General features: G+C 36.0%; 1 protein-coding gene across 1 annotated transcript in view; it reads left to right on the top strand.

Moving 5' to 3' along the window:
• The window catches only part of PCLO (piccolo presynaptic cytomatrix protein), a 374,153-nt gene that overhangs the window by 192,133 nt on the left and 163,269 nt on the right, over positions 1–18,751 (top strand). Inside the window, exons 4-5 of the mRNA XM_043873094.1 lie at positions 3,853–4,590; positions 13,567–18,646. Of these exons, the coding sequence (XP_043729029.1) occupies positions 3,853–4,590; positions 13,567–18,646 (5,818 nt within the window). The remainder of the gene's footprint in view (positions 1–3,852; positions 4,591–13,566; positions 18,647–18,751) is intronic.

Here is an 18,751-nt window from a genome sequence, read left to right on the forward strand (position 1 = left end):
TTAGGTTCCTGAATACAATGATTTAAAAGAAGTCTTTGGGATTATTTGTGATAAAAAAAGCTAAACAAATAATAATTGTGAAAAACAGATTTTTGCAATTCCTTATGTGGTTGTATTTTTCCAAATTTTTTTTATAGAAAAATTTTCTAGTAATTGTGTTTATATTTGATGATGATGTGAATAATGATGACCTGTATTGTCCTAAATGAATTTTCTTGTGAAAATTAGTTTTTACTCATTTTCTTCTTTGTCATAATTTGATCACTTTTGCTTTTCTCATTTCTAGTTTGGATTTTACCCTAATCTCTGCCTTTTCCTATCTTTTCTTTTAATAAACAAAATTTAAATTTACATGTTTAAAGAAATATATAATTTTTGATGCAACTAATAGTGTTTTTTTTCCTTTTCAATCGTTTATTGAATTTATAACTTCCTCTGCTTGCTGAATTTTTTGTTATTCTAATTTGGGTTCTAAGGGCTTCCCTGGTGGCTCAGAGGTAAAGAATCCGCCTGCCACTGCAGGAGACACGGGTTCAATCCCCAGGTTGGGAAGATCCCAACCTGGAGAAGGAAATCGCAACTCACTCCAGTATTCGTGCCTGGGAAATCCCATGGATAGAGAAGCCTGGTGAGCTATAGTCCATGGGGTCGCAAAGAGTGACACAACTTAGCAACTAAACAATCTGAGTTCTAGGGCTGCAAAAAGAAGAGACATACATGTTCAACATTTCTAATTGGTGAAAAATTACTCTGTGTGATTTATAATTTATCAAATTCCTTATGTTGTAAATGAATTCATCAGATAATCCTTTTAAACCATAGTATCCTTTCCATCTTCCTTAGTTTTTTCCCCTGCATATTATACTTATATTTAATCCATATCTTCTTTCTTCTACTTGAGTGTGAGTTCATGATTGAATAAGCCTTGCACATATAATTTCCCCAGGGTATATGTACTCCATAGATAAAAATAGGCTGGATATCTACAGAATAGATATGTAAGTGAATACTGTTGTCATAATTATTTGACATAATACTAGCATCAGTTTCTGAATTAATTTTGGTGACAAAGTGTAAGTTAAACAAACACGAGCTTGGCCTTATGATATTCTTCAAAATGCAAATCAATCATGTAACCAAGAGACCAAGTGTAGCAATATCATGTTAAAATTAATTACAGACAGTAACAACTAAAGATACTGGGTTTAGGGAATTCCCTTACAGTCTAGTGGTTAGCATTCCGTGCTTTCACTGCAGAAGGCCCAAGTTCAAGCCTTGGGCAGGGAACAAGACCTCACAAGCTGCACGAACAGGCCAAAAAACAAAAAAGATACTAGGTTTAACTGAATCAGGATGGGAATTTGAGCAAAACAGAGATTTGAACCAGCCAATGAGGCTCTCGACATAGGTCATTTTTCTCTTAGACTAGTACTACTGCCTTCTCTTTGCCTTTGATTTTAGTAGGGGTGGGTTATCACTACTTGTAGGTTTATCAAACATTTTAAATCAGGAAAATGAAGTGTTTTATGTGACATAGTAGATTAAATAGATGAAACCCTTTATCCTCTTACCTAAATTTTCAAATGTTTGAAAATAATGAGTATACTACCTTGAAATAATCACTCTATTTTCTCAACAGATTTTCCTTTTAATGAGAGCTGTGTACCATTTTGGTATCACATGCTGTTAACATAACTGGCAAGAGATGTCAACTTTGTAAGAATAATTTGTCCCTAAAACTAAGATAAAGTTGTCGTGCTTTTATAACATTGATAAGAGTTTCCAAACATTTATTTCTGGAATGTTAAAAACTTACTAACTTATTTATATTTGGACCTGCCCTGATAAGAATGCATAGCACACGCCTGCATTTGGCTTTTAGAATCCGTATGACAAAACAGCACAATGGCACAGCTATTTGTGTCTGCTTTTGTTTTTTAATATGTAAGTTTCTGAATGAAAGTATTGTAAGATGTGACCGCACCAAGGAGTGGTTTTTAAAACCACAACACCGATTAAGATTGATTTTCTGTTGACGTTATGGAAGTACCTCCTCTAGGAACTCTTCAAGACAATAGCTGGAACTTTTAGAATTGGACATAAGGATCAAATCAGTTTCTTTCCTAAGACTTTGTATAAAGTTACTATATAGAGAAGCCACAACTCACTTTATTGCTGCTTAGACTTGAAATTAAGAAAAGAATTGGTACTGGATGATCATAACACACAGAGTGACCCATAATACATACTAATGTTCTATAGAAAGCATTTTGTCTAAAATTAAATAACTGACTCAGGTCCTTACTGTTTTAGATAATCAAGTAAGGATTATAATGGCTTACAAGTTGCAAAACAGCCATTATTATTAAGCAACATTTTTGTTTCTTTAAAGAAATTGAAAGCTGAAGAAATGAATCTTAGTTGTCTAACAATATTCTAGGACAATAAGTGATTTTTGTCTCTAAATAATTGAAGTTATGCTACTGGAAAGAATGATCCAATATGAAGAGCAATTTGAAATTGCCTCTCAGAAAACAGTACAACATACAATCACAATATTGTTTGCATGACTCCCCAACTGTGTACTTTAAAGGATAGGCATTCATTAAATGGTAACAGTTAGAAGCTACATGTATCACCTTAATTTCTTACCTTTTAATAGGTATAATGTAAGAAAAAGCACACCATATATCAATAAGGAGGAAATTCTGCAACATTATTGGTCTAACAATCTCTCTCCCATGTGATCATTTATGTGTGTTATTAGAGGATAGTTCTCAGTCTTTAGTTTGCAAAAGAATTCACCAAGAGGTTATTTAAAAGGCGGATTCTCCTTCTCCTATCCCAGGTTTCTGCTAAAATTATACTGGTATAGTTACTAAAATTTGTATGAGTAAGGACTTCAGGAGATTTGGCTCAGGTGGCCCATGGATTCCACTTAGGAACAGAAGTAGTGTAAAGAACTGTTAGTCAGCAATTGAGAAAACTGGGGGAAAGGTATCAAACCGTTTTAATTTGTGAATGCTTCTTGACACAGTTGCATAACAAATGTGATTATTATTAAAAAATAACATTATTTTTTAATCTTAAATCAAATGGAGAATTATATTCAAGGGATTTGTGAAACTTCTACATGTGCCTTGTCATCTTCTGCTCCGGTAGATAGAGTTACATTTGATCCAAAACAAAAGATGGGCGATTATAGGCTAAGTCTTTAAAAACTTACTATTAATTGGCTGTGAAAAGAAAACTACTGTAATTTAATAGTTTTTGAATAAATTTATGATAGGAACACTAATTTTGAAGGTATGAGGTTTAAAAATATTTGTATTTAGAACAAACGCAGATTTTTTTTTTTTTTAACCAAAAAATTGACATTTCCCAATCTGTCTTTGATGCGGGCTTCCCTGGTTCAGTGGTAAAGAATCAGCCTGCAATGCAAGAGACCTGGGTTTGATCCCTGGGTTGGGAAGATCCCCTGGAGAAGGAAATGGCACTCCACTCCAGTATTCTTGCCTGGGAAATCCCATGGAGCCTAGAAGGCTACAGTCCATGGACTTGCAAAAAAGTCAGTTAGGACTTAGCAACTAAACACCTTTGATACATTTTTTATTTTCTTCTTATGATGAGGCCAATTAGATGCTAATCCCTAAGGATTCCTCCTATTTAGATTTCAGGCAGTCTTTTTGCAATGTTCTTTTAAAAGTCAGTTCTATTGATCCAAAAAACAATGACCTACCTTCTCCGTATATAAAAAAAGCAGCCAGAAATTGTGAAGTGCTCATCTTGGTAAAGGTACTGAAACAGATGTATTATAATACAGTTAATCTTTTAATTTTACTTTATTTACAGATTCAGGAATGGCTTTGTTTAAATTGCCAAACCCAGAGAGCAATATCAGGACAGCTGGGAGACATGGGCAAAATGCCACCAACACAGGCAGGACCAAAAGCCTCTCCTATGCCTGCCCCTACAGAACAGCCATTTCAGGAAATGGCAATGCCTGCCCCAGGAAAAGTGAAAAAGAAGGAACAAGAAGAAAAACCTGAAGCTGAAAAATCCATTTCAGAAAAGGTAAAAGAAACACCTTCAGGTGAAAAAATTCCCCCTAAGGAAACCATAGCTCAAATCCGAGAGGAGAGGAAAGGAGAGAAAGACAAAACTTCAGCCCCTCAAGAAAAAAAGTCACCCCCTGAAGACAAAAAGCCACCTTCTGAAGACAAAAAGCCACGCCCTGAAGAAAAAAAGCCACCTCTGGAAGAAAAAAAACCAACCCTTAAAGACAAAAAGCCGGCTCTTGAAGACAAAAAGTTAGCCCCAGGAGCAAAATCATTGGTTCTAGAGGAAGAACAGAAACAGGACTTACTTAAAGCTCAAGTACAAATTGCTGAAGTAAAACCTGAAGGCAGAGTGCCTCCAGAGGCAGGGGAAGAAAAGAAACAACCGCCAATGGAGACGGAAGATTTACCAGCCAGCGCACCTCGGCGTTTGCCTAAAGAAGATGATGGGATGACTCAAAAAATAAAAGTACAGCCCCAGGCACCATGCACGGCAAAGCCTGATCAGATGGAATCTGGAAAGGAAAAAACAGTAAGTTATGTTTCTTACCTCATTTTGCAGTTTTACACCTGTAATTTACTAATGTCTACCTAAGTGTATACCAAATGCTTAATGGTAATTTTGTAAGTAAAAGCTTTCAATTAGTAGCGTTTTTCAAAAGGAGTCAGTACTATTCAGAAAAAAATAGTAACATGAAATCAGTATCCCCCTTTTACATGAAATAATGTTTGTTTTGAAATTTTTATTTACTTAGCCACTTGGTTAAGCAAGACTCAACAAATTTCTTCTCACTTGAAAATCTTTTAAGATGTGTTCAACCATAAAATGATTAAATAATTGTGATTTTTTTTTTTAAAAGTACAGCCAAAATTCAGAAGAAACTTTTGAAGTTATTTTAGTATTGTGTGAATGCAATATAATGTATTTTGTTCAGAGTTTTATTCAGTTTGTTTAATATTGAAGGTTTATTTATAATCCAAGCATAATCTGGAATATGTATTATTCTTTATATATTCTTTTTTGTTTTCTTTAATGGAAACTTTTAAGGGTTAATAGTCCATCCTAACCCAGTTTAGTTGTTGTTTTGTTTATAGTTTTAACACATGGTTACTCATTCATCTCTGGTATATGACATCACTCATAAAATAAATCCTGGTCTTCCCTTGTTATTAATTCATAAGTTTATCAGAGCTAGAGAAAACAGATGCCTGTGTATTCTCATTCCAATGGCTAGATCAAACTCCCCCCACCCTCACCCACTGCTTCTCCTAGCTAACTTCTTTGCAGAAATAGATTCTTTATACTGTTTCTTTTTTTGTGAAGCTGTCCTTGGCTTTCATGACTCTTCCCTTTTTGTTCTCTTTTTGTCTTTCTGATCACGCTTTATGAGTTCTACTTTGACTATCTCTCTGACTTTCTCTTTTCCCATCTCTATGTGAGGAGGTTTTTTTTGAATTCTGTCTTTCCTCTCAGGGGAGCCACATGAACATTTATTTCCTATCCCCTAAATCTTGTTGTGTACCATCTGTCTCTCTTGAGTGTTGGGCCTGCATTTTCAAGTGCTGAGTAAATCATTTCACTTCAGAAACTCATTGTAAAGTGGAACTGAGTGTGTTCAAATCACATCCAACTCTCTGTAGAAGCAGTTTCTGTTTCTGATAATGGCTTCATCATTCATCATGTCTTTAGTCTCCCAGTCGCGAATCTTTAGCGTAGTCTGAGGTTTCTTCTTACACACTGGGCTCTCCACATCATGCTTCTGTCTTTTAGCTCCTATTCCTAAGGACAATATCCTACTTATGGCCTTCATAATCTTCTATCAGTGATTTGAGGAATATAATTACTAGTCAATAGGCCTTCTATTTTTCCTTTCTCTAGTATATAATTATCAAATAATTATTTTCCAGAGTTCAGACAGTATAACTCTGTCACTCAGACATTTCTAATGATTCTCTATTTGGTTTTAATTTAAATAAGAATTATGCAAATATTTTGTTGATGCTACTTTTTATTTTACAAATTTATCACTTTTAATCATCTCTACCTTTCTTTAACAACCTCAGTTTGTGTATACTTATTTCTAAATTAAACCTGTGCACTATATTTTCAATATAGATATTCACAAAAATATAAAAAATCAGTGAAATAAGCTAAATCAACATTTTTATTATGTTTATTTAAATATAGATACACTTGATCATAGTGAAGTATAATTAATAATAATATTTTAGAGAATGTTGACTGTGCTTTGATCTTTGAAAATCTTGTAAAATGTTTTAATAAGAGTTCTTTGAAATTCAGCTTCTAATTGTTTATTTTGATATTTTGACATTTAGTCTTAATGACTCTCTAAAATAAAAAAGATAGTCCACAGAATATATCAGAAGTGAAAGAAATGTATTAAAGACAGTACTTTCCAAATCTTGCTACCTGTTTTCTAGGTTTGGAATTGAAAACTACTTTTTAAAGTTCTGGAATTTCCATAAATAAATGTTAACTTAACTTGATACCAGTCATTGATTCCTGTTATCACAAAATGTGGTGTTTTAAAATTTTTTTTTTAGCAAACGGGTAGAAAACCCACTGGAGTTCTTTATCTTCAAAGTTTTAAACAGATTAAATTATTCTGTCTAAAGTTTGTTTGAAAAGGCAAATGATATGTCATTTTATCTAGCATAATCACATGATGTTTTCCAGTTATCTATCTTCAAAGGATTGTGTACACATCATAATTCTCTTGAAGAGACAGCTTGTGTTTATTTTTTTCCCCCATATACTTTCTAGTTATCATACTGATAATCAGAGTTTACTTTATTCCTAAATATATAATATGTAGCATATTACTAATCACCATTTGTCATCACCAAAACGTTCAACCACTATGGGGTTCTTCTACTTTTGTAAAAAAAAAAAAAAAATTAAATCTTCACAATCTACAACTTTTTAAATTAATTTCTCATGAGGTAATCAGCAAACCTCTATGGATAAAATAAATTCTTAGTTATTCTTTATCTAAGTACAAAATATTAAAGATATTATTCAAAATATAAAGGTCTCATTACAATATGTCCACATCTGTAAAATCCTGAGGTACTCTGCAATACTGTCTTACTTGTAAAAGATGCAGTAAATGAATTTTGTATGTACTGCTCTCTCTGTAACCTTATCCTTTTTTTTTTGTAAATTTATTTATTTATTTTAATTGGAGGCTAATTACTTTACAGTATTGTAGTGGTTTTTGCCATACATTCACATGAATCAGCCATGGGTGTACATGTGTCCCCTATCCTGAACTTAAAAATAATTCTAGAGTAGCATTGAAACATACATTACTATGTGTAAAATAGATAACCGGTGGAAATTTGCTATGTGACAACCCAGTTCTCTGTGACAACCTAGAGGGCTGGGATGGAGTGGGAGGTGAGAGGGGAGTTCAAGATAGAGAGGACATGTGTATAGCTATGGCTGACTCATGTTGATTTATGGCAGAAACCAACACAACGTTGTAAAGCAATTATCCTCCAATTAAAATAAATTAATAATAATAATAACTCCAATCAAAAGAACCACGCCTCAGAATTTGACATACAGTTTTTTCATTAATATAGATACACCTTTTAAAACGAATCACTCAGTATTGAACCTCTTAGTAACTCACAGTAGTAATATTTTACTATTGAAACAAAAATAATGAACATTATAAACTGAGCATGTTAGAAACATCTGCACTTTGATTTTACTGCCAAACCCTTTGCTATTTACTTTGTCCTAATGATTTTCCCCAAACCTTCCACACACAGTTATTTCTTTCTCCTTTGCAATGATACTGGTTAACAAAGAAATGCAGTTTGATTTGTCACCATATTATTTTCTACGTATTACTTCAGCCATATTTCCATGGCAGAAAAACCAAGTTTCCCCAAGTGTTACATGATTTTTTTTTGTCTTTTCTTATTCAATAAGACAGCAGCTCAAAAGGAGATCTTAAGTGTTTATTTCAACTTGTTGAGTATTTGTTAAGTACTGGAATGTTTATCTGCCAAAAATACTAGAAGTCTGTGATAGTGTTATAGTATCTCTTGCTATAATTAGCCAGCACATGATGTGTTCAAGCAAGGTTTGTTAATAGCAATAACATATGCAATATAGATATCAAATAGTTTTCCTAGTTATGGCACATTTTTTACTAACTGTGTGTCAGGTCTGATTTAACTTGATCATCACAGCTTTTACCTTGACATGTTGCTGATGAAAAACTGATAACATTATGAAGAGTGTCAGCTTCTTCATAAATATGCTTGTGTGTTTCTAACGTTATTAACATTATCTTTAACACATGATTTTTTGTGAGAATATCTTGTCTACCACTTACCTATTACAGGAACGTTGGTTTGCTTGAAATTAGGTAATAGAAACCACAACTGAACCATAAGCTTCAATTTAAAGGTGAGCAAATAAAGTAACTGCCTTGCTATGAATTTTTACAGTATAACTCCCAGTTTTCTCCCAGGATTCTTCAGAGAACATATGAGAAATCAAAGGATGCTGGTGTCAATCTATTTATTAAAATCTGTAAAATTTGATTTCTATTTGGGATTTAAAAAGACACTAAAAATTCTACATATTTATTTCCTAAAAGTATTTACATTTTGCATACCTGGCCTCGACTGAGAACTTCTCCCTAAATACTTAAGTTGGCTTTCCCAGCCCTCTGGACTATGGCTTCACGATAACTTGCAAGCAACCTAGTATTCCCCCATTAATGAGAGGTAGAAAACCAGCCAAGAATGCCTTTGTGTGAATCCCAAAGGTGGCTTGTGCCATCTTCCTTCTGAACCTGAATTCAGTTTATCTCTGTGTGCTAGTGCTGTTTTCCTATCAGAAAAATCCCACCCGGACCTCTCCCTTATGGCAGTCACTTCTACTGTTCAAACACTCTATAATGATTACTTTTAAATTGCTTTTTATTTTAAATCATAATAATAGTCAATTTATCCCTCACTATGTTCTGAGCACTGTGTTAGGTGCCTTATCACTTAGAGCACATAACTATTGATGAGTTAAATATTTTATCTGTTTTAAAGAGGAGGAAACTAAATTTGTTATGCCCAAGATCACAAGGCTGAGAAGCAGCAAAGCTAAGATTATAGTCCACTTCTGCTTATAAAGGCTGGGCTCCTAAATACTATACATAATGCTGCCTCCCCATGACACTTCTAGCACACTGCCTTTTCATTAATATAATTATTCAACTCCCTTAGCAATTCCCACTCTAATCCCAGGCACTTTGTATATTTTTTTACTTTGTTGATATGTTGACATTATTTTATTTATTCATTTGTCATGTGCGTCATTCATGTTGTTATAGTACGTTGTTTGCATTTCTTTATTGCCACATCATTTTGTCTCTCCACTCATTCCTGTCTTTTAAAATGTGTCAGTCAAATGGAATTAAAATGTATCCTGAAATATAATAAATACCTTTAAAGGTGCATTCTTCTTTGTTTTTTTAGTTTAATATTTAAAAATTATATGTTACACTGAAACAGAATACTGCTTGTCTGCATTTGATATATTACATTGAAAACTTACCACTCTCTTGATTTAAAAAAAGACAAAATTTGAACATCCTTTAGCATAAACTTTTATTTCTAGTTAAAATGACACAGTAGTTAGTATTTATGTATAGCCATGGTATATAAATTCAGCATAATTGTATAGGAGAGAAAATGATGAGGTTTTCTGCAGTGAAAAGGATTCCCATGTATGTGGGACTATCCAATTTTCTCTCCAAGTCCAGTAAATTTGTGGAGTTAATCTGTTTACACTGTTCAGAATATTCAGACTAGAAATCCATTTTGACCAAACATTGTATAACTGATTAAAGGTTATTCATCTGTTGTTTTCCTTTGGCCAGTTAAACTTAAATAACTTGGAGGACATTAAGCAAAAACTTAATATTGCTTCCTTTCTTTGTACAGTCTTATATTTAACCAAGAATTCAGTTCATAACTCCAGTAAGTTTTTTTTTTTTTTAAACCTTCCATTTGCCTTCAACATGGAAGCCTTAGAGTTTAACATCTCTGAAAAAGGCAGAACTAAGTTTGGCAGTACAAAAATATCTTGATACTAGAGAAGGCCTCAAGATAGGATGGCATGGGAAGGTTTCAAGTGATTCTTAATTCATCACTGCCTCTCTCTGACCAGTCTTCAAGTCAATAAAGGGCAATGGAATATTGAAAGGAAAAGTATTCTGCACTTTCTGCTTTGGGTTAGTAAGAAAATATGAATCTTCATTTCTTAAAATTTTGAATAGTTGTTTCACATACAAAGACTATAAAGTACAGAATTCTATAAATGGAGAAAAAGTGCAACATATACAAAAAAATAAAAGTCAGTGAAATAGAGTCTAATGCTAAATGTACTTAGAAAAATACAGTGAAAATGTGTTCCTCAGGGAACTGAAAAATAACATTGCAATTTTCTTTTAACAAGTGTGCTGAAATTATGAACACTTAACTTCCCACTCACTTCCTCAATCTAAGATTGAGGACTTTAAAGGGACTATACCTGGAATTTTATTCTTATGTAATAATTTTAGAGGTCATTCTGGATTGTGTTTGCATTGCATGTAATAAATTAAATGCATAATTCCAACTCCTATCAATTCAAGTGACAAAAATAATGAGTAAATAAGAGAACTCAGTGATATTTAAACACATATGTATATATGTGTTATATATGTAACCTATGCATATACTTTAGAATCATTTGAATCTATTTATTTTATTAAATCTTAATATGTTACTAAATAGCTTAATGTTCTTCTCAGTAGAAAGTATACAGCCACACGTGTTTGAAGCAACTAAAGGAAAACTCCCAATTTTTTAGTCCTAGGGAATTAGAACTTTGAAAGAAAATAAGCCTCCATTGCATGACTCCTTTCATCACAGTCTTCTGGAGTTACAGTACTTCAAATATTAATTTGAAGTTTAAATAGTTAGAGAAAATCAGACCAAACTTACACACTATGCTGTATATTCTTCTCTTAGTACTGGATACTCTTTCTTTTTTGATCAAATTATTCCCTCCTTAAGAAATATACTCATAAAGCAAGAGTTTGTGGTGTTAAATCTATAATTGACCGGTTAACCTGCATGGATACAAATTGCACTAGAACTTTAACCCAGATATCTCACAAACAAGAGTGAATAGCCACAGAAAGGATAAGTGGATAGAGAGATAAGCACCTCATTATGCTGATCTCTGTATGTGAAGAACAACTTTTTTATTGTTTTAGTAGCCCAGATGAAAAGAGGAATGTACAGGTTTCTTAAAGAGGCAAAGGGGTTAGTTGGTGTGTGATCTGATAGTCCACTAATAGTAATGGAGCAGAAGGTCACTCACCGCTGCCAGGGAGTTTACACTTACGCTAGTCGTATGAGAGAAATTGACACTGTGAGTTTTTTCAGTGATGATGGTATAAGTACATGACCAATTGTTCCTGCTAAACAATTCAGCCAAATGCCCTTTGATCAGTTAACTTGATTTCCTTATTAAACACTCCAGACACTTTATCTTAGACCCACAGTCCTGTAGAACAACATCTTTGCAGACCTGTTCCACCTTATAATATGGAGAGGAAGTCATTTAGGTGAAAAATCATCATCGCATCATCATAGGTAAATGATGATTGAATCTCATGAGGAGTATAGAGGAAAGAAACCAGGAGGGAGAAGTTTAGAACATAACACTGAGAAAAAAAAGGAAAGCATGAACACATCCAGAAGAGCATATAAGGGGGATTGTAGGGTAGGGATTTTGATATTTATGCATTTGAGTCTTCTGTCTGTGTATCTTAATTTCCTTTGTTATGTTGTGTATGTCTGATCCAAATCTTATTTTTGTAAAATGCCAATAGAGCCTTCAGAATTCATTGTATAAAATTAAAATTTATTCATTATACTCAATAAATTGTTATATATAACCATAGTTGCATTTCCTCCTTATATGTATACTTTTATTACATTGTTATGTATTGTAATATGTGCAGACTCACAATAAAGAACACAAATTACACCATCAAAATTTTATTATGAAGGATCATTTTCTTAACTTTTTTTTCACAAGGAGCTTAGGTCCCCACCCCTGTGGTTATGGTATTTAGTGAAAGGTGGAAATATAGGAAAGTAAAGATGTAGAAAGCATACTGGACTCAAAATGTTGTGCTCTGGTATTGTGTGAGATGTGAGCAGTCACAGTGGAGATCCCTAGAAAAACCATCTAGAAAGTTTCTGAGAACACTGCTTCACCTGTGATTACCTCTTCAATTTATAGCTCTTAAGAGAAATGAACCAGGTAGTTGGGTGCTTGTCAGCCCAACTACTATGATCTCACAATGGCAGATAAGTATTCTTTTTCTAGAAAGACATAAAAAATGGTCCAGGGAAGTTAATTTGTAGTAATCCAAAGGGCAGGCATTGTTTTTTGCTTACATGTTGTGAAGAATGTATCAGACTGTCTTTTTTAATCGTCATGTTTTAAATTCTTCAAAAATATTTTACCCTATAATGTGCTCAAGATACATCTTTATCCATAAAGACAGATATTGAAATGGAAATGAATGTAAAATGAGTAGGGTAAGGCGAAGGAAGGTAAAATTTCAAGTATTTTCAAGTCTGTAGATATTTATAAATGATATTTATTAAATTTCTTTGAGATGGGATGCTGAAGACGTGATCTAATAACTCTAGAAAAATAACAGCTAGATACTTCTCTTTAGCTGAAGCTTTCAGTGAGACCAATGATCACATAGCTTTTTCAAATTTTACAATTTCTAAACATTCATTTCAAGTGATACAGAGCTTAACAATTGTGATATAGAGATTAGCAATAGTGATATAGAGATTAACAATCATACTAAGTGAAATATAGCATTTTACGTCTTTCAGAGTGTCTTTAAAAGGCAATGCCTTGTTTGACCTCTCTCTCTCAAAAAAAAAAAAAGAATCCTTTGCAGTAGGTGAGATGAATATTATTATGGTCATGTTACCTGCCTATTTTCCCATACAGTTTATAGCCAAGTACAAAGGCCATTCTCTGATTCTTTGTTTGCCTATCCTAATAATCCAAAAGTATTAATAATGTTAAGAGAAACTTACTAAAGATTTTCTTTGACCATTTGACTTCTTACCCAAAGTAAATGTACTGAGAAAGATAATCATATTTTTGAAGGAAAATGGTTTTTAGATATAAAATGATACATCAATGAAATAAAATCAGTTGTGCTTGAGAACTGACATTTGATTAAACTTAATTAAATGAAAACTAATCTTAATATATATCAACTATTTTTATTTTTTATGCTGATATATTTTTTAAAATACTATTATATAGTTGAAAAATTCCTATAATTTCTCCTCAGTAATAGTTATTTGAGAGTAATGGGGAGGCTGTGTTACCAGTTTACCCATGTTAAGTTTTCCTGTATCTTTTCCTCCCTGCTAGGAAAAGGAAGAAGACAAATCAGAAACTTCAAGTTCTCAGCAACCGAAAAGCCCACAAGGTCTTAGTGACACAGGATATTCTTCTGATGGAATATCAAGTTCACTTGGTGAAATTCCAAGTCTTATTCCTGGTGATGAAAAGGATTTGCTCAAGGGACTCAAAAAGGATTCCTTTTCACAAGAAAGCAGCCCTTCCAGCCCCTCAGATTTGGCTAAGTTAGAAAGTACAGTCCTATCTATTTTAGAAGCTCAGGCAAGTACACTTGTTGAAGAAAAGTCAGAAAAGAAAACACAGCCCCATGATGTTTCTCCTGAGCAGCCTAAGGACCAGCAGAAAACTCAGAGTTTAGAGGAAAAACTGGAATCTACAGTTCCAGAAGAGGAGCTCAAAGAGAGTCAAGAAGGAGACACTTTTAAAAAAGAGAGCCAACAAGACCTTCCTTCCAGAAAGGACCAAGAAAAGCCTGAATTTGTTGACGAGTTGGCTACAAGGAGACAGCCTTATGATTCAATTGAAGACAGTAGTGAAAGCGAAAACTCACCTGTTCCACAGAGAAAAGGGAGGGCCAGTGTTGGTTCTTCGAGCAGTGATGAGTATAAACAGGAAGACAGCCAAGGATCAGGGGAAGAGGAGGACTTCATTCGAAAGCAGATCATAGAAATGAGTGCTGATGAAGACGCTTCAGATTCTGAAGACGATGAGTTCATTAGGAACCAGCTGAAAGAGATTAGCAGTAGTATAGAGAGCCAGAAGAAGGAAGAAACCAGAGGGAAGGGGAAAGGACCAGGAGGGAAACACAGGCGACTGACGCGAAAAAGTAGTGCAAGCTTTGATGACGATGCAGGAAGACGCCATTCCTGGCATGATGAAGATGATGAGACCTTTGATGAAAGTCCTGAGCTTAAATACAGAGAAACTAAAAGTCAGGAGAGTGAAGAACTTGTAGTTGCCGGAGGAGGAGGACTCCGTCGATTTAAAACAATTGAACTCAACAGCACGATAGCAGATAAATATTCTACAGAGTCATCACAGAAAAAAACAGCTTTGTATTTTGATGACGAGCCAGAATTAGAAATGGAAAGCCTGACAGACTCTCCGGAAGATCGATCAAGGGGGGAAGGATCTTCTAGTCTTCATGCGTCCAGCTTCACTCCTGGCACATCCCCTACATCCGTTTCTTCTCTGGACGAAGACAGTGATAGTAGTCCAAGTCACAAAAAAGGAGAGAGCAAACAGCAACGCAAAGCTCGACATAGATCACATGGCCCTCTTTTACCTACCATTGAAGATTCTTCAGAGGAAGAAGAATTAAGAGAAGAAGAAGAATTATTGAAGGAGCAAGAAAAGCAACGGGAATTAGAACAGCAGCAAAGAAAGAGTTCTAGTAAGAAATCAAAGAAAGACAAAGATGAACTTCGAGCTCAGAGAAGGAGGGAAAGACCAAAGACACCACCCAGTAATCTCTCTCCCATCGAAGACGCATCTCCAACAGAAGAATTACGCCAGGCTGCAGAAATGGAGGAGCTCCATCGATCTTCGTGTTCTGAATATTCACCTAGCATAGAGTCAGACCCAGAAGGCTTTGAAATAAGCCCAGAAAAAATAATCGAAGTACAAAAAGTTTATAAATTGCCCACAGCTGTGTCTTTATACTCACCGACAGATGAGCAATCTCTTATGCAGAAAGAAGGTGGCCAAAAGGCGTTAAAAAGTGCTGAGGAGATGTATGAAGAAATGATGCATAAAACCCAGAAATATAAAGCTTTTCCAGCTGCAAATGAACGAGACGAAATGTTTGAAAAAGAGCCTTTGTATGGGGGGATGCTAATAGAAGATTATATTTATGAATCTTTAGTAGAAGACACATACAATGGTTCAGTCGACAGCAGTCTGCTCACGAGGCAAGAAGAAGAAAATGGATTTTTGCAGCAGAGAGGGAGAGAGCAAAAAATGAGACTTCCAGAACAGATTTATGAAGATCCCATGCAGAAAATTACAGACCTCCAGAAAGAGTTTTATGAGTTAGAAAATTTACATGCTGTTTTGCCTCAAGAAGACATCGTTTCAAGTTCTTTTATCATCCCAGAAAGCCATGAGATTGTTGATCTGGGTAGTATGGTGACTTCTACCAGTGAGGAAAAAAAATTATTAGATGCTGATGCTGCCTATGAAGAACTCATGAAAAGGCAACAGATGCAGTTAACACCTGGATCTAGTCCAACCCAGCCCCTCATCAGAGACGATATGACAGAGTCCACTGTGGACTTTGATAGGGTGCCTGATGCATCTTTGACATCAAGTGTTCTCTCGGGAGCATCTCTTACAGATTCAACCAGCAGCACAACACTCTCCATCCCAGATGTTAAAATAACCCAACATTTTTCAACAGAAGAAATTGAGGATGAATATGTGACTGATTATACAAGAGAAATTCAAGAGATAATTGCTCATGAATCACTGATTTTGACCTATTCTGAACCTTCAGAAAGTGCTACATCAGTCCCACCCTCTGACACACCCTCTCTCACATCATCTGTTTCTTCAGTTTGTACCACAGATAGCTCCTCACCCATTACTACCCTGGATAGCATGACCACAGTTTATACGGAGCCAGTGGACATTGTAGCTAAATTTGAAGATGCTGAGGAAATTTCTTCATCAACATATTTCCCAGGCAGCGTTATAGACTATCCAGAAGACATAAGTATACCTTTAGATCAGACAACCATACAGGATGGTAGAACTAGTACAGATCACATTGTGCTTTCCTTATCTGATATAAAACCTTCTCTCATAGAATCTGTAGGAACTAAACTCGAGGGGCTAATTGCTGACACTGTTTCTACTGACTTATCTATATCTGAAAAAGATGCAGCAAAGAAGGCCAGAAAGGAAACAGGGGATGGACTTATTCTGGAAGTTTTGGAAGCTTATAGAGATACTAGGAAGGAGTCTGAGGCTGAACTGACAGAAATTAGCTTACCTGACACTGTGTTTGATCAGACACCTTCTTCCGTAAAAACCCTTCAAATGAAGGAGCAGGTTTCAACGACATGCTTTTTACCTGAAGAGGTTTTGGGTCAAGCAAAACCCACATCTCAGCTACCATCTGGCACTCCTCCCATTTTCTCTCTTCCAACTAAAACTCGTCCATTCCTTCGAAGTTCTTCTTTGGACACATCAGCCCAGCCCCCGCCCCCGCCCCCGCCCCCTCCCCCTCCTCCACCTCCTCCCCCTCCGCCTCCCCCCCCACCTCTTCCTCCTCCTACCTCACCTAAACCAACTATTCATCCTAAAAAAAAGTTAGCGGTTACAGCTCCAGTGACTGCAGCTACTGCAGCTACATCTCTAGTAGATTCTGTTCCTGCAGTGGAGACCACATCTGCTCCCAGAAGTAATGGGTTACCTATGACAAAAATATATACCACTGCACCTCCTCCTGTTCCTCCTAAGCCATCTTTAATTCCATCTGGACTTGTATTTACACATAGACCCGAGCCAAGCAAACCTCCACTTGCTCCTAAACCAGCAGTTCCTCAACCTCCAGTCACTACCCCAAAACCAACAGATACATACCCCAAACCAACAGGTCTACCTTTAACTACAAGTATGACATTAAATTTAGTGACATCAGCAGACTATAAATTGCCTTCCCCTACCTCTCCACTTTCCCCTCACTCTAACAAGTCCTCGCCAAGATTTTCCAAGTCTCTTATGGAAACTTATGTGGTTATCACATTGCCATCTGAACCTGGCACTCCAACAGATTCTTCACCTAGTCAAGCTATTACCAGTTGGCCATTGGGATCACCCCCCAAAGATCTGATTTCCATCGAACCAGTATTTTCTGTAGTTCCTCCTATGACAGCTGCAGAAATATCAACTTCTTCACAACAGAGCCTGTACATCTCCAGAGCTTTGGAGACATTTGCTGCTATCCCAGTCACAACACTGTCTTCATTTCAAGCAACTTCAGCTTCAGTTACACAGTTTCACCCAACTGAAGTTTCCAAGGCTGAGGTTCCAACAGCAAGAAGTACAGTCCCTAGTGTTGGTCTCAGCAGTGTCTCTATATCCTTTCCTCCAGAGCCTCTTGCTCTAGATCACCTCCGTTTAGAGAAGCAGCAGCATAAAGAAGATGTCCAGTTGCAACTTGTTGGTGATGCCATTGATCTGCGTACGGTACCCAAAGTAGATGTTAAAGTAACTGAAAAATGTATGGATCTTTCTGCCTCTGCAGCGGATGTGAAGAGGCAGACCACAACAAGTGAAATGTATGGGAGACAAATTAGTGCTGTCCAGCCCTCAATTATAAATCTCAGCGCAACTTCATCAGGAGTGACTCCTATACCCCTGGTCACCGAGACAGTGACTGTTGCCACATGCACAGCTACTGCAGGTCACACCACAGGCACAGAAAGCCTAGCGGGTCTAGAACTTGCAACAGCAGCACCACTCCAGCTTACTACATCAAAGCATGTGGAGCCACCATACAGAGTGCCAAGTGGCCAGATCTTTCCTACAATGAGGGAGGAAGCACCAATAAATTTAAGTACTTCTGCACATGCCGTGACATCAGCTCCTACAAAACCTGTTACTGCACCTCCTGTTGGTGTCACAAATGGATGGACGGATAGCTCCACATCCCAGAGCATCACTGACGGGGAAGTGGTGGATCTCAGTACATCCAAAGCTCATAGAACTGTTGTAACCATGGATGACGCTTCTTCAAATGTGGTGACTAAGATAATAGAAGATGATGAAAAACCTGTTGATCTGACTGCGGGAAGCAGAGCCGTGTGCTGTGACATGGTTTATAAGTTGCCCTTCGGAAGAAGCTGCACGGCACGGCAGCCTGCAACCACTCTTCCTGAGGATCGTTTTGGTTACAGGGATGATCACTATCAATATGATCGATCAGGGCCATATGGTTATAGAGGGATTGGGGGAATGAAGCCTTCCATGTCTGACACTAATTTAGCAGAAGCTGGACATTTTTTCTATAAAAGTAAGAACGCTTTTGATTATTCTGGAGGAACTGATGCAGCAGTAGATCTTACTTCAGGGAGAGTTACTACAGGTCAGTATGATGTAGCAACAGACCTTTCCTTGAAATATCATGGTGTTCCTCATCTCATTTCAGGATGACAATGTGGTCTTATTTTCAATTTTGTTATTTTTTTAT

This window comes from Cervus elaphus, chromosome 18 (assembly GCF_910594005.1).
Source record: "Cervus elaphus chromosome 18, mCerEla1.1, whole genome shotgun sequence".
NCBI lineage: Eukaryota > Metazoa > Chordata > Mammalia > Artiodactyla > Cervidae > Cervus > Cervus elaphus.